At 36.6% G+C, this 25,320-nt stretch overlaps 1 protein-coding gene and 3 pseudogenes across 3 annotated transcripts; all 4 read right to left on the reverse strand.

Moving 5' to 3' along the window:
* On the reverse strand, positions 1-1,243 carry LOC147551726 (protopine 6-monooxygenase pseudogene; annotated as a pseudogene).
* A 3,297-nt stretch (positions 1,244-4,540) lies between these two features.
* Positions 4,541-6,049, reverse strand: LOC147551727 (uncharacterized). Its single transcript, XM_086668593.1, has 2 exons — positions 4,945-6,049; positions 4,541-4,648 (listed from the first exon to the last, which is right to left on the reverse strand). Exons 1-2 carry the CDS (start codon positions 6,047-6,049, stop codon positions 4,614-4,616), a joined length of 1,140 nt encoding a protein of 379 aa, XP_086524719.1. The 3' UTR covers positions 4,541-4,613.
* Positions 6,050-10,126: 4,077 nt separating this feature from the next.
* On the reverse strand, positions 10,127-11,923 carry LOC147551728 (protopine 6-monooxygenase pseudogene; annotated as a pseudogene). The gene has a single exon (XR_015238969.1). The product of XR_015238969.1 is annotated as a protopine 6-monooxygenase pseudogene (transcript).
* A 4,846-nt stretch (positions 11,924-16,769) lies between these two features.
* Positions 16,770-18,695, reverse strand: LOC147551729 (protein JINGUBANG pseudogene; annotated as a pseudogene). The gene has a single exon (XR_015238822.1). The product of XR_015238822.1 is annotated as a protein JINGUBANG pseudogene (transcript).
* Positions 18,696-25,320: the final 6,625 nt, after the last annotated feature.

Genomic DNA, 25,320 nt, shown 5'->3' on the forward strand with positions numbered 1-25,320 from the left:
TTACCATACATTTGGGTCTCGTTGCAACTTCCACACATTCACTAGCAACCTCATCCCACCTTTGACATGGAACCCGCCGATCTCACAGTCCTCCTTAGTATCGCGTTCGAGAAGAGTACCTAACGGGTACATTCTCATCGTTTCCTTAACGATAGCATTCATGTATACTAAATTCTTTAAATCTGAATCTTCAACTTGTCTGTCCTTTCCTACTATTGCATCTAACTCTTCTCGAGCTTTCTTCAAAGCATGGCGATTGTTCATTAATAAAGAAATGATCCATGTTAGACTTACAGCAGTAGTGTCTGTTCCACCCATAATCATTGCTAGGCAAGTAGCTTTAATGACAGTATCGGCATCGCGACCAGACAACTTGCTCTCGTTGGCAATTGACAACATAACATCCATGAAATCTTGCTCGCTTTCAGCAACTGAGTTCTTCTTCTTCCGATGCTCTTCCAACCAGTTCTCAAGGATTGCGTCTACCTTCTTGGCGTTTTGTTTCATGGCACTCAAGTTCCCTTGAAAGATGTCCAAGAAACCAAGTAAAGGAGCAAAATCCGAGAACATAGACAAGCTAGCGAGACGTAAGAGCTCATCCATGACCTTCTTGTAATGGATAGCTTCCTCCTCACCCTGCACAATCTTAGACCCAAAGTTTTGTCTCCCCACAATTACCCTCATCACCACGTTGTTCGACACCTCTTCGAACCATTTCTTCATATCGATCAAAATAGGAGCTGATCCACTTGGATTCTTACACTGGTCGTATAAGGTTTTGAAGCAGACGTTTACCTCCGAGGCTCTTACGTCCTTGATGGCTTGGAGACGATGGTTGGATAGAAGTTTAAGAGTGGATATCTTTCTAATCTCACGCCAAAAAGGACCGTAAGGTGTAAAGGCAACCGACTCATTATCGTAAGTCATGAGTTGAAAAGCTTTAGTGGAAGGACGGTTAGAGAAGAGGGTATCGTTGGTAGTGAAACATTCTTTAACGATACGGGTATCACTCACAACTAGTGTTGTGTGTTTACCGAACTTCATCCTGAAGGCTGAGCCATACTTGTCAGCCATGGCAGCTAGCATTTTATGAGGCAATTCACCAGAACCAAAGAGATGGAGATGACCAAGAACCGGCCAAGCACCCGTTGCCATGGGTGCTGTCCTAATCTTCTTATTTTTAAGAGTACTTCTTGAAGAAAAGAGATTGTAGAGGAAAACAAAGGCAATAATAGAAGCAATGGAAAATTGTGAAGAGGTTAGTACCTCTGTGATTAAGAGAGAAAACCGAGAAGAGAGAGAGAGATAGTTGGCCGAGAGAGAGTGATAGAGATAGAGTTAGAGAGAGATTTGAATCTGATTTCTCTTATATTATTTGGTTAAATGATTACAGTATATATAGATGAATACAAGTATTTGAAATTTGAATTATAAGATCTAAACTAAATCTTAACTATATAACTATCTATGACTAAATCAACCGGGTACTCGGGTGGCCGAGTATAGCCGGGCCTTGGAGGATCCGTTGGATCCTAATACTCCCCCTCAAGTTGGAGCGGAAATGGAGAGGACGCCCAACTTGCCAATTAACTTCTGAAACGGATCAGCTCCCAACGGTTTAGTGAAGATGTCTGCAAGTTGATCGGTTGACGGAGTAAACTTTGTTTCAATGGTGTTGTCTTTTAGTTTCTCGCGAACAAAATGGCAATCGATTTCGATATGTTTTGTTCTTTCGTGAAACACCGGGTTATCAGCAATGTGGAGAGTTGCCTTATTATCGCAATGAATCGTCATTGGAGAAGAGTGGTCAAATCCCAGATCTTTGAGAAGATATTTTAACCACTGAAGCTCACATGTAACAGTAGCAAGTGCTCTATATTCGGCTTCAGCCGATGATTTAGCTACCGTTGGTTGTTTCTTGGATTTCCAAGAAAGGGGACTGGAACCAATCATCGTGAAATATCCAGTGGTGGACCTTCTAGTGGTTGGACAACCAGCCCAGTCTGAGTCACAGTAGCCCGAAAGATGAAGGGAACTGGAAGCAGATAAAAAAATGCCTTTATCGAGGGAACCCTTAAGATAGCGGAGGATTCTATGAGCTGCGTCAAGATGAATTTGACTAGGAGATTGCATAAACTGACTTAAATTATTGACTGAGTATGTGATGTCAGGATGTGACAGTAAGATATAATAGTCGACCTATCAGACGACGATAGATGGTGGGGTCAGGCAAAGGATCTCCATCGGTAGGACGGAGATGTGACTTTTGTTCCATCGGAAAAGAGGATGGTTTAGAGGCAGTGAGGCCAGAGTCTTTTAAGATGTCAAGCGCATATTTGCGTTGGCATAAGAAAATTCCTTTAGAAGAACGAGAAACTTCAATACCTAAGAAGTATTGAAGGCGACCAAGATCCTTGAGAGAAAATGTTCGATCAAGGAATTGCTTAAAACTAGAGATCGCAGAATCATTGTTTCCAGTGATGATTATATCATCGACATAGACAAGGACGAAAATAGATGTAGAACCATTAATGAGGGTGAATAAAGAATAGTCGGCTTTAGATTGAAGAAAACCCTTTGAAATCAAAACAGAGGAGAATTTAGAGAACCATTGGCGAGAGGCCTGTTTGAGGCCATACAATGATTTATTTAGACGACACACACGAGACTCCCCCTGAACGGAAAAGCCAGGAGGAAGTTTCATAAAAACTTCTTCATTGAGATCGCCTTGAAGAAAGGCGTTGTTTACATCAAGTTGATGTAAGGACCATCCTTTAATAGCCGCAATGGAAAGGAGGACTCTTACCGTTACCAATTTCGCAACGGGAGCGAAAGTGTCATGATAGTCTAAACCCTCTATTTGGGTATAGCCTTTCGCGACGAGGCGGGCTTTATAACGTTCGATCGAACCGTCAGATTTAAATTTTACTTTATAAACCCATTTGCATCCTATGGGACGTTTATTAGGCGGAAGAGGAACAACAGACCATGTGTTGTTTGATTCGAGAGCCTTGATTTCTTTGGCCATGGCCTCACGCCAATGAGGAAATTTCATTGCATGGGCAAAAGACGTGGGTTCAGATGTAGAAAGAACCGATGACAAGAAGACTCGATGATGGGCAGACAAAGAATTAATAGAGAAATGTCGTTCAAGAGGATAGGGAACGGAACAGATGTAATCCGAGAGATGAGATGGAGGTCTTCGGGTTCGTTGAGACCGAACAAGCTGCTGGACAGGAGCTTCAGCGGTGTCTGCAGACAGAGGATCAACATTAGAGGTGGCGGGGGTGCCTGCAGACATGTCAGTGTCATTAGCCGGGCCCGAAGTAGAAACAGGAGTTGAAGGAGTGTCCCGAGAAGTAGGCTGGACCAGCGTATTAGAGTTGGGCGTGGGAACAGTAAAGTTGGAAGATTCTGAAGGCGCCCTACGTGCAACAGGAGAGTTAGGCACTATAGGCACTATCGGCTGGGAAGAGTGAGTTTCCAGAAGCCGAGTAGAAGGAGTGGTGGCGGAAGTGTGTAATGGTGATGGATATTGAAACGAGGTGTCATCCGAAATGGAGATAAAAGGGCGAGATGAAGAAGAAGTATTATTGTTAGATTTCATGGGGAAAATGTCTTCATGGAATGTGACATCACGAGACGTGAAACAACGACGAGAAATGGGATCGTAAATACGATATCCCTTTTGGCCGTGGGGATAGCCAATGAAGATTCCCGAAGTAGCACGGGAGTCCAATTTAGTTTTTACTAATGGATTACGAGCAAAGGATAAACATCCGAAAACTCTTAAGTGATTTAAATTTGGAGGTGAACCTAAAAGTTTCTCATGAGGTGAGATACCATTGAGAATTGGTGTCGGAAGCTTGTTTATTAGGTAAACCGCCGTAAGAACACACTCTCCCCAAAAGGAGAGAGGTAAATTTGCTTGAATACGAAGGGAACGGGCCACCTCTAAGATATGACGGTGTTTCCGTTCAACCACCCCATTTTGTTGAGGGGTGTATACACATGTACGTTGATGAATAACGCCATGATGATGAAAAAATTGTTGAAGTTCATTGTTGAGAAATTCCGATCCATTATCCGATCGGAATGTTTGAATTTGAGACAAAATGGGAGTTCCATTTTGTGACGTTAAAGTTGAGATTTTTGAATTAAATTGATTGTATACATAATGAAAGAAACGTATAACACACTTGGTAGTCTCCGATTTACAATGAAGAAGAAAAAGCCAAGTGCAACGCGAGAAGTCATCTACGATTGTCAAGAAATAGCGACAACCGGATAGGGAGGGGACCGAGAAGGGTCCCCATAAGTCGACATGAATAAGTTGGAACGGACGAGACGATAAAGATGTGCTAATAGGAAATGGTAATCGGGTATGTTTAGATTGTGGACATACGAAACACGGAGCTTTATTAACATTATTAAACGAAATTGATTTCATACATGGAAGTTTATTACGAAAGTACTTGAAGCGAGAAATAGAAGGATGACCTAATCTATAGTGCCATACATCGAAATTAACATTACTAGCACAATTATTAATCAAAGGAAGAACTAAAGAAATTCGAGGCTCCGTGCGAAGGAAATAGAGTCCATCTCGAGGATCACCAAGTCCAATCGTCGCTTTCGTTACTCGGTCCTGAAAAACACAAGAATCGGAATCAAACGAAACGCGACAATAAAGAGATGATGAGATTTCATATACGGATATTAGATTGAACTGAAATGAAGGTATATGTAATACATTCAATAAATAAAATGATTTTGAGAAATGGACCGAACCGATGTGAAGGACTCGAACACGAGTTCCGTCGGGTAAACGGACAAAATAATCCGGTGGAGCCGGAACATATGTAGAAAAACAAGAGAGGGACGAGAAAATATGCTTTGCTGCCCCGGAATCAATCACCCACGGATTAAAAAAGAGGTTCATACCTGTGAGGTTAATGTTCGGCTCAGGGGTGCCTGTAGACGGAGTTCCAACAGAAGCGTTTCTATTTGATGAGGTGCCTGCAGAGTGGTTGCCTTCAGCAGATCGTTGCTGGGCCAGTAAGTTAAGCAATGATTGGTACTGTTCTGGACTGAGAGAGGTCGCTAAAGGCACCGAAGATGAGCTTCCCATGGTGTCGATGGAGGCAGCAAGTGGACCGGAGTGTTCTTGAGGTCGAGGACGTGGACCATTGCGAGAAGGGTACCCATGTAATTGATAGCAAGTGGAGATGGTGTGACCATGATTCTTGCAATGTTCACAGTAAGGACGAGGCCTCTTGCCTCTTGGTTTGTCAACCCGAGAGTTGCCATTGGAATGACCGACGGCAAGAGCCGCTGATTCTACGCCGGGAAGAGGAGATGAAATAATATGTTGTTGGACTTCCTCTTGTTTTACGAGGGAATGGATTCGTAAAATAGAAGGGAAAGGATCCATCAAGAGAATTTGGCTCCTAATGGCCGAAAAACGATCATGGAGTCCTTGAAGGAACTCCATTGCTCGTTCTTGATTTGAACGTTCCAATATTGACTTACCGTGGCCACAAACGCATGGTTCAATAGCTAATAGAGAGTGTAGCTCATCTTGGAGAGATTTCAATTGAGTAAAGTATGAAGAAACGTCCGAACCATCTTGTTTGAGGTTAGAAATGGCGCGTTTGAGTTGGTAGATTTTCGGAGCATTAGTTTGGAAAAAACGATCATGCAAGTTTTTCCAAATGTCCGCAGCACTTTCATCATAAAGTATTGAAGAACGAATATCAGTAGCAACCGAATTCATGATCCAACTAGCAACAAGGTCGTTGCATCGTTCCCGTGAATGAATGTCGGTTGGAGATGAAGGCTTGGGAATGGAACCGTCCACAAAACCCAACTTATCTTTGGCTCGAAGTGCCATTTTCATGGCACGAGCCCATGATGAATAATTATCTCCAGAGAGAGGTGGAGTGATGAGAACCGTTGTAGGGGAATCGGAATGATGGACATCGAAACCCACACTGGATTGAGCAGAGATTGGATTAGTTTCAGAAGTTGTATCACCAGGATTAGTCATAATGAATCAATGAAAAAAAAATTGGTAGCTCTTATACCATGTGAAGAGGTTAGTACCTCTGTGATTAAGAGAGAAAACCGAGAAGAGAGAGAGAGATAGTTGGCCGAGAGAGAGTGATAGAGATAGAGTTAGAGAGAGATTTGAATCTGATTTCTCTTATATTATTTGGTTAAATGATTACAGTATATATAGATGAATACAAGTATTTGAAATTTGAATTATAAGATCTAAACTAAATCTTAACTATATAACTATCTATGACTAAATCAACCGGGTACTTGGGTGGCCGAGTATAGCCGGGCCTTGGAGGATCCGTTGGATCCTAATAAAAATGGAACCCAATAAGCAAGCATGAAGGAATCCATGTTTTTTCTTCTTCTTTTAGTACTGATATCTGTACCAATAACTGTAAGGAATTTGGAAGATTTAGAGGATTTCTGTTTTGTTTGGAAATGTGAAATTTGGTTTCATTTATAGAGGGAGTGAGGGAGAGAGAGACAGAGTGACTGAGGTAGAACCCATTTGAGCTTCCCAGCAAATAACCCATATACTATTTTAATAAGGTCAAAGTTGGCAGGTCATCCAAGCGGACATTAATGACTTAATACCTCACTCAGTCTCCTCTTACTTACTTTACCAATTAATTTGTATCAATAACTTGAGACTGATTCAAAGTTTGAAGATCCCATTGTTGTATAATATTGATATTGCAACATTAGTTTTATCTTCGTCGAAACTTTGCAAAACGGTGACCAAGAGTCTAACTCAGAAGTCAATGTAGTCTAGTTTGACTAGATACTACACTCAGCTCTTCTTTTGAAATTAATTATATCAAGGTAAAGACTACACGAACAACAATTGTTTTCATCGCTTCTATATATGTTCTCATAACGCTTCTAAGTGAGGAATGAAATTTCAATTTCGGTGAAAATTTCGGTCAGTCGAAGAGTGAAAACATTTTGTTGAAATGTTTCGGCCTGTGAGAAAATTTCTAAATTTGTGAAAGTGATAGAAATATGATGCAATTGTGCATAACAAGTCTCTTTAACCATAATTAAGCATAAAATAATTAAATTGAGAGGCTAACTTGAATTATATTCAGTAAAATAGTTAGTTAGGGACCTAATTTGCAATAAAATAGTTAGTTTAGGGGGTTAAATTGTATTATTTAACATTAATAACACTAAAACAGTAAATTAGGAGCCTAATTTACAAAAAATAGTTAATTGTGGGCTAATAAAATATAAAATACTTGTTTATTAGTAAAAATAATCTTGCCTTAAGATAACCCTCATACCCTAAGATCCCAAAACATCAACCCTTACCGACTATAGAAGAGAAGAAACTCCAGAAAAACAGAAGATGTGAGAAGATTTGGTCAAGAAAGATAGAACAAATGAACAGAAAACATGAATCCAACTCAATTTCCTTTAAAAAATCTCTCATTTTCTGTTTCATTTGTCAGACTTCAACTCAATTTCGAATCTTTCAAATTCAACTCAATTTCTTTCAAGTATTTGGTTGTCATTGTTACCATCTTTTGACTCCATACTTGAAAAACAAGTAGGACCCGAATATAAAGTTATCTTTGTGTTTACTTAGGAAATTGCGGTGATATTAATGACTAACGTAGATCGTAGTCGATTTCTCGAAAAAAAAATGGCAGTTGAAACAAAAATTATTTCACCAAATGGTAGTCCCGCTAGTTTTATTCACGAATGTGGTTGGTGTCTTCATTTAACAAAATTACCCTTTCGTTTGTTCTATTTCTTCTCTACCTCTTTCTCTCTCAGTTTTTCTGTTCTTCTTCCATCAATTAAGAGAACCAACTTGATTACAAAAAGAGTATGAACATCACTTTTCTTAATTTTTTCAAGCCACAAATGATACATATTAGAAGTTTTTCGATGAAGATCGATATAAAGAGATAAACGATATGGATGATATCTTTAAATTCTTAAGTGGACCGTTTCTTTCACTGGATTGTATAAACTGAGAAAAAACTTGTGATGAAGAAGACAATAATATTTTTGTAGTCCAACAAGAACAATTTGTTCAACACAAACGTCAGTTTTTTTCAAGACAAACAATATTTTGTTCGAGACAAACTGTTCGTGAGGAAAAACAGTTTTTGTTCAATACAAACTATTGTTTGCTTGGCACAAACTTTCTTTTCCCCAATACAAATTATTGTTTTCTCGATACAAACTGTTGGGCTCATGAGACAAACATGTTACCCGGAAAAGAATGATAACAGAAAAAAGTAATAATAACGAACAAGCAACAATTTGTTCAAGACAAACATCAAATCATTCAAGACAAATTAGCAGTTTATTTAAAACAAGCAATAATATGTTCAAGGCAAACAACTACTGTTAGTTCCATATAAACTGTTATGTGCTCGTTACGATATGTTGTTTGTTCAATAGAAACTATAGGGCTAATGGGATAAAATATTACTTAGAATGAAAAAGAAAAAAAAGAATAGTAATTAAAAAGCAATAGTTTGTTCAAGGAAAACAATAGTTTGTTCATGCAAACAACAATTTGTTTGGTAGACAAACAGATTTTTTTAATTTCGACACAAGTAGGAAAGAAACTATTTTTGTGACAAATAGAAAAATACGTTTTTTTTAGAGAATTCGACGACGATTTACGTTAGTCGCTACACGGCATTGATACATCATGAAGATGTGATAAGCATGACAACCGCCTAATTTAAACCATAAGTGAAAGATGCCTAAAGTCCAACAACATGAAAGACGCCTAAAACCGACAAATTATTACATTATTTACTATATTTATAGCCTAAATTACATGGATAAGCAAATTGTTTCCACCTTGACTCGATCCCACGACCTCATGGGCTTAAGAGGGGTGTCCAACCACTACACCAAAGACTGGTGGGGTGATAAATATGTTTTGATAATAACTTTTTGGTAAAAGAACAGACAAATACAAAAAGATGCTTCAGAAATTACAAAAAAAAAACAACAGTAAAAATGACAAAAAATATGTTAGAAAAAACAACAAAAATGTCTGAAAAATAAAATCAGTAAACGAAAAACAGTAAACACTGGAAGGAATTGTGACTAGGATAAATGTTATTGTCCATTTGGAATTTTTTTGGTCATTACCTGTTTGTTTTGTCCATCTAATCTGCTATCGCGAAGGAGTGACTCACGTTGAGGCCGGCACGTGGCCTCACTACTCCGAGTTAAGAGTCTAAGTTGGTCCAAAAATTTTGGGGACTTTTTTTTCGTTAAAATAAAAGTAATTACTAAATTTAACCAGAAATCAATATTGCTCATTGGTGCCAGGTTTAGTTGTTCCCCATGTATGTTATGATCCGAATCCAACCATCCTATTCTTTTAGGTTTTTTTGATTAATTTGTTTTCATAAGTTTAAAGACACTTCTATTTAGTATTAAAAGTGCCTCAGTCCTTCACAAACTTCCTCTCAAGGGGAGGCGCCATTAACTTTTACAAGGGGACTTCAAAATACTCCGTACAAAAAAGATCATTGGTACTTATTATTTGAGAGTGTTGCTTAACATATAAAGATCATTGGTTTGAACGACACATTATATATCTTTTTAGCAATTTGGATTTATAACTAATTTCTGTAGAGTTTCGTAATGAAGCGCCGCGAATCGTCAATGACGATGGTATTCTTTTTTGTTGTTTAATGTAATTGTGCTCCTAGGCCTGCCACTGCCTGTCGCCTCTGTAAATAAATACATTTGTATGGGTGTGTTGGTGAAAAGACATTATTTTTCACCTATTGGGGTAACAAACGTTATTATTTTTTATGCATGTTCTAGGTAAAAAATTAGTCAAATAATGTTTTAAAAAAAATTAGTCAAATTCTAATGGATGAGCTTTCCTTACGGAAAAATCAAGCTGTAATTCAAAGATTGGTGAAGCAATAAGATGATTTTTTGGCTCTCCACATAGTCGAAAAAACTCTGCAATGATATCCCGGAGCATTACCAAAGCGTACATCACCGGTTCAAAATTGTGGTACGAAATCTTTTATCTCGCCAATAAATAGAAAAACAAAAGGGTAAAAGAGACTTGAAATGAAATTTCATTTGTATATTACATGAATATATTTATTTTATCTTATAAGTTACAATAGAAAAATTTGGCAATCTACCGATGTTTAATTAGTATTTGAAAGAATGAAAAAGAAATCCCATATAAAACTATTCGTACAACTTGTAATGTAGACGAGGGGTGAGGATGAGATCAAGAGGCGATGCTTTGTGGTTCACGTGTCCTTCTGGGCTCTCCGTTAGATCCACATTTTCTTCGTTTAGAGTATTCAAATCGTATCCATGGATGAGGCGAGCAAGTACTAAATGCATGAATTGTAGTGCGAACGACACCCCAGGGCACACCCTTCGTCCTGCTCCAAATGGTAGCAACTCAAAATGCTGACCTCCAACATCTATATCCGCATTCTCGGACAGAAATCTTTCGGGTCTAAATTCTGTTGGATCAACCCATACATTTGGGTCTCGTTGCAACTTCCACACATTCACTAGCAACCTCGTCCCACCTTTGACATGGAACCCGCCGATCTCACAGTCCTCCTTAGTATCGCGTTCGAGAAGAGTACCTAACGGGTACATTCTCATCGTTTCCTTAACGATAGCATTCATGTATACTAAATTCTTTAAATCTGAATCTTCAACTTGTCTGTCCTTTCCTACTATTGCATCTAACTCTTCTCGAGCTTTCTTCAAAGCATGGCGATTGTTCATTAATAAAGAAATGATCCATGTTAGACTTACAGCAGTAGTGTCTGTTCCACCCATAATCATTGCTAGGCAAGTAGCTTTAATGACAGTATCGGCATCGTGACCAGACAACTTGCTCTCGTTGGCAATTGACAACATAACATCCATGAAATCTTGCTCGCTTTCAGCAACTGAGTTCTTCTTCCGATGCTCTTCCAACCAGTTCTCAAGGATTGCGTCTACCTTCTTGGCGTTTTGTTTCATGGCACTCAAGTTCCCTTGAAAGATGTCCAAGAAACCAAGTAAAGGAGCAAAATCCGAGAACATAGACAAGCTAGCGAGACGTAAGAGCTCATCCATGACCTTCTTGTAATGGATAGCTTCCTCCTCACCCTGCACAATCTTAGACCCAAAGTTTTGTCTCCCCACAATTACCCTCATCACCACGTTGTTCGACACCTCTTCGAACCATTTCTTCATATCGATCAAAATAGGAGCTGATCCACTTGGATTCTTACACTGGTCGTATAAGGTTTTGAAGCAGACGTTTACCTCCGAGGCTCTTACGTCCTTGATGGCTTGGAGACGATGGTTGGATAGAAGTTTAAGAGTGGATATCTTTCTAATCTCACGCCAAAAAGGACCGTAAGGTGTAAAGGCAACCGACTCATTATCGTAAGTCATGAGTTGAAAAGCTTTAGTGGAAGGACGGTTAGAGAAGAGGGTATCGTTGGTAGTGAAACATTCTTTAACGATACGGGTATCACTCACAACTAGTGTTGTGTGTTTACCGAACTTCATCCTGAAGGCTGAGCCATACTTGTCAGCCATGGCAGCTAGCATTTTATGAGGCAATTCACCAGAACCAAAGAGATGGAGATGACCAAGAACCGGCCAAGCACCCGTTGCCATGGGTGCTGTCCTAATCTTCTTATTTTTAAGAGTACTTCTTGAAGAAAAGAGATTGTAGAGGAAAACAAAGGCAATAATAGAAGCAATGGAAAATGGAACCCAATAAGCAAGCATGAAGGAATCCATGTTTTTTCTTCTTCTTTTAGTACTGATATCTGTACCAATAACTGTAAGGAATTTGGAAGATTTAGAGGATTTCTGTTTTGTTTGGAAATGTGAAATTTGGTTTCATTTATAGAGGGAGTGAGGGAGAGAGAGACAGAGTGACTGAGGTAGAACCCATTTGAGCTTCCCAGCAAATAACCCATATACTACTTTAATAAGGTCAAAGTTGGCAGGTCATCCAAGTGGACATTAATGACTTAATACCTCACTCAGTCTCCTCTTACTTACTTTACCAATTAATTTGTATCAATAACTTGAGACTGATTCAAAGTTTGAAGATCCCATTGTTGTATAATATTGATATTGCAACATTAGTTTTATCTTCCTCAAAACTTTGCAAAACGGTGACCAAGAGTCTAACTCAGAAGTCAATGTAGTCTAGTTTGACTAGATACTACACTCAGCTCTTCTTTTGAAATTAATTATATCAAGGTAAAGACTACACGAACAACAATTGTTTTCATCGCTTCTATATATGTTCTCATAACGCTTCTAAGTGAGGAATGAAATTTCAATTTCGGTGAAAATTTCGGTCAGTCGAAGAGTGAAAACATTTTGTTGAAATGTTTCGGCCTGTGAGAAAATTTCTAAATTTGTGAAAGTGATAGAAATATGATGCAATTGTGCATAACAAGTCTCTTTAACCATAATTAAGCATAAAATAATTAAATTGAGAGGCTAACTTGAATTATATTCAGTAAAATAGTTAGTTAGGGACCTAATTTGCAATAAAATAGTTAGTTTAGGGGGTTAAATTGTATTATTTAACATTAATAACACTAAAACAGTAAATTAGGAGCCTAATTTACAAAAAATAGTTAATTGTGGGCTAATAAAATATAAAATACTTGTTTATTAGTAAAAATAATCTTGCCTTAAGATAACCCTCATACCCTAAGATCCCAAAACATCAACCCTTACCGACTATAGAAGAGAAGAAACTCCAGAAAAACAGAAGATGTGAGAAGATTTGGTCAAGAAAGATAGAACAAATGAACAGAAAACATGAATCCAACTCAATTTCCTTTAAAAAATCTCTCATTTTCTGTTTCATTTGTCAGACTTCAACTCAATTTCGAATCTTTCAAATTCAACTCAATTTCTTTCAAGTATTTGGTTGTCATTGTTACCATCTTTTGACTCCATACTTGAAAAACAAGTAGGACCCGAATATAAAAGTTATCTTTGTGTTTACTTAGGAAATTGCGGTGATATTAATGACTAACGTAGATCGTAGTCGATTTCTCGAAAAAAAAAATGGCAGTTGAAACAAAAATTATTTCACCAAATGGTAGTCCCGCTAGTTTTATTCACGAATGTGGTTGGTGTCTTCATTTAACAAAATTACCCTTTCGTTTGTTCTATTTCTTCTCCACCTCTTTCTCTCTCAGTTTTTCTGTTCTTCTTCCATCAATTAAGAGAACCAACTTGATTACAAAAAGAGTATGAACATCACTTTTCTTAATTTCTTCAAGCCACAAATGATACATATTAGAAGTTTTTCGATGAAGATCGATATAAAGAGATAAACGATATGGATGATATCTTTAAATTCTTAAGTGGACCGTTTCTTTCACTGGATTGTATAAATTGAGAAAAAACTTGTGATGAAGAAGACAATAATATTTTTGTAGTCCAACAAGAACAATTTGTTCAACACAAACGTCAGTTTTTTTCAAGACAAACAGTATTTTGTTCGAGACAAACTGTTCGTGAGGAAAAACAGTTTTTGTTCAATACAAACTATTGTTTGCTTGGCACAAACTTTCTTTTCCCCAATACAAATTATTGTTTTCTCGATACAAACTGTTGGGCTAATGAGACAAACATGTTACCCGGAAAAGAATGATAACATAAAAAAGTAATAATAACGAACAAGCAACAATTTGTTCAAGACAAACATCAAATTATTCAAGACAAATTAGCAGTTTATTTAAAACAAGCAATAATATGTTCAAGACAAACAACTACTGTTAGTTCCATATAAACTGTTATGTGCTCGTTACGATATGTTGTTTGTTCAATAGAAACTATAGGGCTAATGGGATAAAATGTTACTTAGAATGAAAAAGAAAAAAAATAATAATTAAAAAGCAATAGTTTGTTCAAGGCAAACAATATGTTGTTCATGCAAACAACAATTTGTTTGGTAGACAAACAGATTTTTTTAATTTCGACACAAGTAGGAAAGAAACTATATTTGTGACAAATAGAAAAATACGTTTTTTTTTTAGAGAATTCGACGACGATTTACGTTAGTCGCTACACGGCATTGATACATCATGAAGATGTGATAAGCACGACAACCGCCTAATTTAAACCATAAGTGAAAGATGCCTAAAGTCCAACAACATGAAAGACGCCTAAAACCCGACAAATTATTACATTATTTACTATATTTATAGCCTAAATTACATGGATAAGCAAATTGTTTCCACCTTGACTCGATCCCACGACCTCATGGGCTTAAGAGGGGTGTCCAACCACTGCACCAAAGACTGGTGGGGTGATAAATATGTTTTGATAATAACTTTTTGGTAAAGAAAAGACAAATACAAAAAGATGCTTCAGAAATTACAAAAAAAAACAACAGTAAAAATGACAAAAAATATGTTAGAAAAAACAACAAAAACGTCTGAAAAATAAAATCAGTAAACGAAAAACAGTAAACACTGGAAGGAACTGTGACTAGGATAAATGTTATCGTCCATTTGGAATTTTTTTGGTCATTACCTGTTTGTTTTGTCCATCTAATCTGCTATCGCGAAGGAGTGACTCACGTTGGGGCCGGCACGTGGCCTCACTACTCCGAGTTAAGTCTAAGTTGGTCCAAAAATTTTGGGGACTTTTTTCGTTAAAATAAAAGTAATTACTAAATTTAACCAGAAATCAATATTGCTCAATGGTGTCAGGTTTAGTTGTTCCCCATGTATGTTATGATCCGAATCCAATCATCCTATTCTTTTAGGTTTTTTTGATTAATTCGTTTTCATAAGTTTAAAGACACTTCTATTGAGTATTAAAAGTGCCTCAATCCAATCATCCTATTCTTTTAATTTGTATCTATAACTTGAGACTGATTCAAAGTTTGAAGATCCCATCGTTGTATAATATTGATATTGCAATATTAGTTTTATCTTGGTCAAAACTTTGCAAAACGGTGACCAGAGTCTAACTCAGAAGTTAATGTAGTCTAGTTTGACCAGATACTACACTCAGCTATTCTTTTGAAATTAATTATATCAAGGTAAAGACTACACGAACAACATTTGTTTTCATCGCTTCTATGTTCTCATATCGCTTCTAAGTGAGGAATGAAATTTCAATTTCGGTGAAAATTTCGTTCAGTCGAAGAGTGAATACATTTTGTTGAAATGTTTCGTCCTGTGAGAAAATTTTTAAATTTGTGAAAGTGATAGAAATATGATGCAATTGTGCATAACAAGTCTCTTTAACCATAATTAAGCATAAAATAATTAAATTGAGAGGCTAACTTTAATTGTATATTCAATAAAATAGTTAGTTAGGGACTTAATTTGCAATAAAATAGTTAGTTTAGGGGGTTAAATTGTATTATTTAACATTAATAACACTAAAACAGTAAATTAGGAGCCTAATTTACAAAAAATAGTTAATTGTGGGCTAATAAAATATAAAATACTTGGTACAGGCGGGAATTTCTCTGTGACATAATTAAATCTTCAATGAAATCTGAATATTTGGTTATTCCTAGTATACTTCACGAAAAAGCTATAACAAAGAAGTACCGATCAAGATAACATTCAACTCAATTAAAGCATTTCTAGTTTTAGATTCTAGTATTTTATTTATTTAGAATTTATAAATTTAAGTTTGATTAAGTTCCGAAAGGAAGATTTGTTATTTGGACCCCCTTTTACTATATTGTCTGGTTGTTTGGACCCCTTTATTCAGTGTTGCACTTTGGACTCCCTTTTGATGGAACATTCTGAGAGTATTGTTATATTTAAAAAAATCTCACTTTACTGAATACTCACATAATCAATATTGTAATTTAAGTAGTTGATTGTTGCCACGTGTGCGGAGATGGTCGGGCAAAATTTTTGGCCCACATGACCGTTTGGACGGACTCAACCCATCTCTTCGTCTTCTATTTAACTCATCTTCTTCCTTCGTTTAACAACACAAACCACAGAAGGATAGCTAGTTATCAAGGTGGAGATTGTGTATCAAGTGTGACTGGTATCGTTGCTCGAGTTAGGAGGCCAACAAATCATCCGGTAGATGTCAATTAGGGTTCTGATTTCACGACATGGGTAGCAATTCACGAGCTGTTATATTTAACATTTTCGCAAAACTATAATACTTAACATTTTTCTGAAAAATGGAACCCATAGCGCAACACTGGAATAAAGGGGTCCAAACAACAAGTCAATTATAAGAAAGGGGTCCAAACAACAAATCTCTCAATTTTCGAGTTAGTCAAGTAGAGGGTAGAATAGTAATTTCCCCTATCATTTTGTTATATTTAACATTTTTTGAGAAAAATATCCAAAATGCAACACTAGAATGAAGAGATCCAAACACCAAATCTCTCGATGCGAAACCGGAATTTCCATATAAAGGAGATCAAATAGTTATTTAATTGATTCAATTCATTAATAAAATTATAATAGTTTTCCCTAGTCTTGGTGAGTTTTTGATTTTTCTATGTTTTGGATATACATCTAAAAATTTTCTGAGTTTTCTATTGTGTTTTTCTATTGTGTCACAAACATCTACTCTAAAGGATCCAATTACATATGAACCACACAAAATTTTTAGACCATTCTGCAAAAAGTATAAATCAATTCAAAATTTTCAATTCTAACATTTCTAATATATTATCCGTCAAGTAAATCAATTCAGATTTCATATCATTCTGTAGAAAGTATGAAAAGGATTTCATTTACAAATTGAAAAACATTAATACAATGTTATAGATTACTCATCAATCAATTAGTAATACAATTAACCAAATTATTTAATTTAGCTTTAGAGTAATTCATACCTCAAAAATAACAACATTTTCTCACAATCAATTTCTTCCCCACAATTCTATGGTACTTTCTTCTCCCTTCATTCCTTACATATAATTCAAGAACTCCAAAATTCCATATTAAAAGATGCAATTTTTTAATCTGAAATTGATTATGTGACAAGCAAAATTACAAACATAAATATATATATATTTCTTCTCAAAGTTCCCACAACAATACTAATGAAGTCCTTTTTTTTTCAATAAAAGTCAATAAGGTAATTTGTTGATACTATAGGACTATAAACCTTTGAGTTCTTGACTAGCCGAAAAACAGATGATATAACTTTTTATGTTTATCATTTCAAAAAGAGCCCGCTCGAAAGTAATTTCTCTTCTCTTAGTACTTTTTGTTAAGTTTTTGTTAATTTGGAAACATTTGAGACGGAGGCAACGATGTATCATACCCATTAGGTTCATGTTCGAAATGGCCCATTTGTGGGATATCTGGTAATTGTTCAGATACATTCCAAACCTTAACCGATTTATCCAAACTACCACTATAAACTATCCACCTTTGTTCACTCTTAATCGATTCTTGATCATCTTCGACGGCTAAACATTTAACCGGACCAGTATGCCCCGTTAAAACGGACAAACAAGTATGATGTCCCCCACTGTCTTTTCTCCAAACACAAATCGTTTTATCGGCCGATCCACTAAATACCAAATTACCAGCTGAAGCTAAACATAAAACAGCAAGTTTATGACCTTTTAGGGTTCCACCATGAGAGAGTTGGCCTTGATTTTCTCCACACCAAAAATTTAATAAACCATCAGAAGATCCACAATAAACAATTGACGCTTTCGGATTAATAGTTAACGCGGTTACTGCACATTCTTGTTTCAATAAATCTTGTACAAATGGATGTTTAATTGTTTTACTTTGAACTTCTCTTCTCCAAACTTTAACAGAACCGTCAGCTGATCCAGTAAATACTAATCCATTAAATCCAGATACAACAGAGTTAACTGCATCATCGTGAGCGTTGATCGATTCAATACATTTAGAATCAGAAACTCTCCAAACTTTTAGGGTTTTATCCCAAGAACCAGAGTAAAGTAAAGATTGATCTTCACTTAAACTTAAACAAGAAATAGCATCTGAATGTTTAATTTTTAAAGATCTATGACCTTTAAATGTAGATCTAATTAAATCTTTTAAAGATGGAAGAGTTCCTGCTCTTTTATGAAGACTTGGATTCTTAACAGAAACTTTCCAAACCCTAATTTTACCATCTTGATGACCAGTAAAGATTTTCTCACCTGAAATTACAATTGCTTTAACTAATCCACTAGCAGATTTAAAAGCAGAGAATTCTTTCAAATTTTTCCAAACTCGAATATTTTTCGAATCAGATCCAGTATAAAGAAGTTCACCTGAAGCAGCTAATGAATAAATATGACCTTCTTCACGAACAAGAGATCCGATTAATGAATTAGGTGCTGAATTTTCATCAGACCATGGAGATTTTGTGTAAGTTGATGTTTGATTCCATGGTGACATATTACAAGGGGAAACTTCACCGCTTAATCGATTTTGATCGTAAAAACCAGGTCCTGCTGCTGATGCACTACTATTTCTGATGGCAAAATCATCATCTGTCAGAGATGAAACTCCTGGATCTGAATGCATTACATTTCCAAATTTCGATCTCGAAATGCTGTTCGAATCTGCAAACATTGTACCAATTTAGAGAGAGAGAATTTGTAGAGAGAAAAAGAGGAGAATTTGTGTAGAGAGAAAGAGAGAGGAGAGGAGAAATGAGAAATTGAAGATGGAAGAAGGAAGGGGGGAAATATAAAAGAAGGGGGAAACTGAAAAGTTAGGTAAGAACGGTTGGAAAATGACGTTATAGAATGTAACACGTGTAGGGATGAAATTTATCAGTTACGAGATGGGGGGATTTGAAATATGATATGGTTAGCGGGAAAAGAGGGCCGACGTTCATTATTTATTCAAAAAATTGTTAATGGCTATTTTTATAAAGTTGGGTATTTTGGAGGCAAGAAGTTAGGAAGATGCTATTTGACCTGGCCTTGGCCCCCCAAGTAAAAAATCAATTCTCCAACTCATAATTATCAATGTCCGGCATGGGGGCCATTCCTAGTTGTGTATATATGTGAACTAAAGAGAGGTTGTTTTCGAGTCAGAGGAAAAATAAACTAAAAATTGATGATATTAATAATCTAAGATAATAATAAGTTAGAAAAATAAACTGAAAATTGATGAGGATGAAAAACATTGAATTCGTGATACTATAGATGTGATGCAAGTTACCAAAAATTTTGGAGATACAATTCTAATTTTATTTCAAAAGTTTGGAGATACAATTCTAATTTTATGGTGCGGACCAGCCTTCCGGGCTGCTAGTGATACTGTCCGCTTTGACACACTTAGGCCTCACGGTTTTAAAAGGCCTCACTAGGGAACGGTGCTTAACCTCTTAAGAGGAGCACCACACTCCTGTATCCCACCAATGTGGGATTGCTTTACAACACACCCTCCCAAGACCACATCGTAGTAGATTGAATCGCGCTGATAACGTGTTATAGGATGGTGCGGATTAGCCTTCCAGGCTGCTAGTGATACTGTCCGCTTTGGCACACTTGGACCTCACGGTTTTGAAAGGCCTCAGTAGTGAAGGGTGCTCCTGGGAAGGGTGCTTAACCTCTTAAGAGGAGCACCACACTCCTGTCTCCCACCAATGTGGGATTGTTTTACAACACACCCTCTCAAGACCACATCATAGTAGAGCGAATCGTGCTGATAACGGGTATAGGATAGTGAGGACCAGCCTTCTGGACCGCTAGTGATATTGTCCGCTTTGGCACACTTGGGCCTCACGGTTTTAAAAGGCCTCACTAAGGAAGGGTGTTTAACCTCTTAAGAGGAGCACCACACTCCATCTCACCACCAATGTGGGATTGCTTTACAACACTTATTACATTGATTTAGGTATTTAGGGGATTGGGAATCACCACCCCCTAGAGGGTTGAAGTTTATCCTCCAAATTTCTCCCATGAAATAAAGGTAGTTCCCTATTGCCACTAAGCTCCTTTGTATGACTTGTAGGGTCTTTTGTGTTGTTTATACAGGACCTTATGAACTTATTTCATCCTCCAATTTGTCAATCTCATATTATATAATGAATATGATGTGAACATTCCATATAATTATCAATATCTAATGATATTTAGACATTGTGCTCACTTATGCTTCTGATAACGTATCATGAATTTCATAATAAATTTTTTTTTATTTTTTATTTTCTTTTTCGATTAACCACATTTTGGATTACAATGTTGTTTATCTAAAAAAAACTACATCACTTGTTTGTTGGAAATAGAATGGATTAGAAATAAATAAATAATAAATGAAAATGTAGGTGGGCAAACAAATTCATGATATAAGCATAATGGGAAGTGTATCTTGAGAAGATACGAAGGTGAACCCTTTTTAGGGTTTTATGAAATTAAAAAGCTTATCTTACTAAAAACTGTACTTTTCTTAGAATGATTCATAACTGATATTGACACTTAATCACAAGTGGCACAATACGAAAATTACATGTGGCATTTCCCAATCTAAGTGAACAAATGGTTGGACAGATTAATGGCGAAGTTTTCAACTAAAGGTCAAATTATCCTAACTAAAAAAGTGAACAAATGAATTGATATCATTTCATATCTAAGAAAATAAAATAGTGTCAGGAGGAATCTTTTCTTACTTTCAACAAAAACAATCTTTCTTAAGATCTTATGTGTGTAGTATTTTTAGTTTTAGTCAGCCACAAATTATTTTGATAATAGATTATACTTAGGTCGGTCTTAGGCAGAGAAAAAAAAAAGAATTTATAACACTACAATTAACGAAGTCGAACCTAGTCATTAAAAGTTTATTGACCTACATATAAGTTCAACTGTTCAACCACAATATAAATCTTTAAAGTTACTTTCGAGTCACAAACTAGTAGATCAAGATTCAAGAAGACAAGAAAGTAACTTTCAAATTACTCTTTTGACTAATTTTATTCCACCAGAGATATACACTTTTATACTACGACAGAGAGAAGCTCTTCAGGTGTCGTAAGACTAAGATTGCTATTCCGCGAAATTTGGTCGGTTATTTATGGGGAAAGGGCCCCTATACTCACGGTTTATTCCCACAGTACTTACACCAAGTTTTACTTTTATACACTCACATTTCAAATATACATACATTTGACTCCAATTAACTTATGGATCTTCAATCTTCACCATCACCTTGCTCCAACACCACCTTCAGCCACCAGTGACCACCACCATGTCCGGCTACTAACACCACCTCTAGGCTCCAACCACCACCACTACCACTTGTTGGGTTTTCCTCTTAACGGGGAAACCTAGTTGGGTTTGGTTTAGAACAAATCCGAGTCCAAGTCGAGTTTTTTTTGGGTCGGTTACTTATGACGGTGGAATTAGGGTTAAGGGGTAGTCTATAAATACTTCCTTAATCTTAATTAGAAGTTGAGAACACAATTAAAAACGCACAAGAGAAGAAGGGAGAAAGAGGTTTGACGAGAAGAGTGGTGGTCGAGTAGTTTCAGCACGCACAGTGTTCGTTGTTCAGAAAATCCGACGGTAAGATCTTCTCCGATTGAGCTGAAATTTGGCAGAACTGTTCTTGACATATTCGTCTAGTATTTATATGGTGTGATTGTTGATTGGTAACCGGAATCCTAGTGAATTTAGGGTCGTTTTGGACTGTAAATTTCTGGACTGTTTTGTTCTTTCTTGTGAGGGTTTCTCCGTGTTTGAGATTGATTCCTTTTTGGGAGTCGGAGTCTCGGGTGGACGTGGTCTGTACCTACTTTGCTTATATAATTGATTTAGTTGGACTACGAGTCCCGTGATTTTTACTTCTCATCTTGAGGAGGTTTTTCACGTTAAAAGTCGTCTTATTTACTTTCCGTTCTTTGTTTATTTCTACCACTTATTCTTCTGTATTATCCTCGTAACTAATACAAAGGGGGAAAAACTTATATTTCGGCTGCGTCGACTCGACCCGTTTTTTCCAACACCACTACCACCCCAACGTTTCTCTTTCCTCGTATTTATTTTCTTACAAGTCAAAAGAGTGTCTCAAATTTTTATATTCGATCTCTTGTCATCTTATCTTCATCATTTTCATCTTCATCATCACCTGCTACACTTTCTCTCTCTTATCTTTATTTATCTATAATGGCCTCCACAAATGGGGATTCTTAAAAACAAAATTAAAATTACAAAGATTAAGATATATTCTCCCACTATTCTTCGTAAACATGTCCGTTTCATCTAAAGAGTTTTGATGAAAGAAATCCTTTTTTTTTTTTTTTTGCTGAAATAGAGAGTGATATGGTATAGTAGGCATGGGAAACGGGCACAAATGTTCTGTCTCGGACACTTTCCTTGTCTGGTCGGGTAGGTGGGGCACTAACTATTAGAGTACACCTACTGTCATCGGGCAGATAGGGGCGGATCTTTTCTAACTACTAACTGCCCATTGCCCGTATACAAAAACGAGCCTGCTCGGAGCGCGAGTAGCGGGTAACCCATGAAATAATAATATATTTTAGTACAAAAAGAAATTAAAAAAAAAAGTAATTTGTTAATAAACTTCATAGTCACTTCATATTCATGCTAACAACAAAAGTAAACAAAAATATACAACATACACATGTAAATATGTTATGTATTTCAAAATTTACAAAATAATGGTGCGGGAGTTCTTAATCTTCAAGTTCAACTTCAAAGGGAAGTGACCTCCACAATTTCTCAACAAAACCTGCACCATACATAAAGTAAAGATCATAAGTTTTATAGAAAGTGCAAGTTCAAACTAAACATGGACAGATCTATTTGAAACTTTAAGAGGTCAAGTAAAAGAAAAAATTAAAACCATCATTACTATTATATTTTACAGATATGTTCTCGTCTTCTATTAAAAGAAAAATCTTTAACGCATCACTTGATCTATAGATCATCAACGTTTTCACTCAGAAGAATCAAACACATCACATGTATACAACCACAAGACGAGAGATAAATTCAGAGATACATACCATTTCGACTTCTCTTTTGATTTATTTAACGTCCTTGGTTGCAGGACGTAACTATATAAGGGCCAAGAGGGCCCTTGGCCCCTCCTGACCCTTAAATTTTGCTACATTTTAGTGCATGCTGGAGTGAAATCTTTTATTTTTAAAGTACGTGGGCCCCCTCACAATTGTAACCCAACACCCAAGGCAAACCAACTTATTTTCTGCTTGTCAACCGTTGGTAGCCCAAGTGGTTCCAAGGTGTTCACATAAACTCTAGAAACCAGTGGCGTGGCCGAGAATTCGGGGGCCCGGTGCGACAAAATATTGGGGGCCCTTTCTCAGATAATGATAAAAAACAAATTTCTTTTCCAAATATAATGCATTTAGCAAAAATCCAAATAAATTAAGCTAGAAATTTTTTTCTTATCTCAGATGAATCTAAGTTGTCTATTTCTTTTCTCCCTAAAATTTCTTTAAGCAAAAAATTGTACACATAGAACTAAATTTATTCAATGAAAAAAAATTAACAATAAGTATCATACTTCACAATTAGTCTTTAAACAAAACTAGTGATTTATCTATGATTAATAGTTGTTATTACTATTAATAGTTCGGGAGAATAATGCATTGAGACAATAAACAAAAAAAAATTGATAAGGGGGGAGTGTATCGACCTCGAGACATGCTTGTTGTGCAAAATATTTACTAACTAAGCTACAATTCACTTTTTGAATCATTTTATATTTTCTTGTTATTAGACTTAATTAAGATTTAGGGGACTTCCAGTCTTTAAGAAAGGAGGAGTGTAAGAAAAAGAAAGATGACATGAAAGAGAGGAAAAAAACAAACATTATATATCTAGTTTTGTTCTTTTAGTTTTACCGCCATCTAACGCATCTAAATAAACATGTTTATGAAATAATAATGACATGTCGTTACAGTCCTAGTGGAACCAACTTACCCCATATCTACCTAAAATATCTACGTGGGGGCTACAAAATATTAATATTGGGCCTTATGACATCATGGCCCAAACCAAGTAGTCCAAGGGACTCGAACACGGGACCTTCATAGCATGGGGCAAGGCACAAGCCATCTGAGCTAACCTAATAACATGTATTACAGTGGATTTTAAATTTTATATTGGTTACTCAATTTGAATTTTCAGATATGGGGCCCTTGGGAAGAGGGGGGCCCGGTGCGACCGCACCGCTCGCACCCCCTCACCCACGCCCCTGCTAGAAACCCAGAAAAGGTGGAATCTTTGGTTATTTGAATGGAGATTATTAGGGTATAAATAATGTAATGTAGTAAAAAACTTATTTTCTGCCTAACCAAATACATAGTCCCCTAATCTAAACAACCCTAATTCCCACCGCCACAATTCCCTACACACCAACCAAATGACAATCACACCGCCCCGACTCTTCTTTTTTGTTGAACGCTTGCCCCGACTCAACAAAGATAATTACATGCCCCAAATATAGGGTTGTCAAGGGTTTAATAATTATTGTGTCTTAACTATTCAATTGATATTTCTAATTGTTCACTTATATTTATATCAAGTTTTAATCAGTAACTTATTTTAATTTTTTTTATATATTAATTTATGTCACTTTCAATCTTAAAGAGAAATCAATTATGCTCGTCTAAATTTTGATCTCTCATTAAGAATACTTGTTGTCTCTCCAATCGTTACTCGAGAAGAGATAAATTTATTAGAGAAAGAGTCTCTCTCTCTCTCTCTCTCTCTCTCTCTCTCTCTCTCTCTCTCTCTCTCTCTCTCTCTCTCTCTCTCTCTCTCTCTCTCTCTCTCTCTCTCCCCGTCCCTCTCTCCCTCTCTCCCTCTCTCTGTACCTATCTTTCTCCATCTCTGTACATTTAAAAAAAAAAAGGGTTAATTTCGTTTTGGCCCCCGACTTGTGACCAACTCGCCGTTTTGGCCCACATAAGTGTCCGACAGTTCGTTTTTGCCCCAAAAATTTCTTATTAGGCCCCAAATTTTATCCAACCTCCCGATTCTACCCCGATGGCATTTCTGTAATTTATATTTTTTCTTTTTGTTTGTCCACCTCATCTAATCTCTCCTCCACCACACCAGCTCTTTTCCACCTCACCCTTCTTCTCTGGCGAAATGTTGTCGGCCGGAATAAAAAATTTCGGCCGGGCACTTTATTAAAAAAAAATTCTCTATCTTCTTCCTCCTTTCTCTCTCTTCTTCCTCCTTTCTCTCTCTCTTTTCTCCTCATCTTCTCTCTCTCCCTCCTCTCTTTATCTCTCTCTATTCCGGAATTTTTAGTAAAGTGGTCGGCCGGAATTTTTTATTCC

Source organism: Eschscholzia californica, unplaced genomic scaffold (assembly GCF_041429995.1).
Source record: "Eschscholzia californica isolate CP2 unplaced genomic scaffold, dmEscCali1.0.p SCAF_3, whole genome shotgun sequence".
In the NCBI taxonomy this organism is placed as follows: Eukaryota; Viridiplantae; Streptophyta; class Magnoliopsida; order Ranunculales; family Papaveraceae; genus Eschscholzia; species Eschscholzia californica.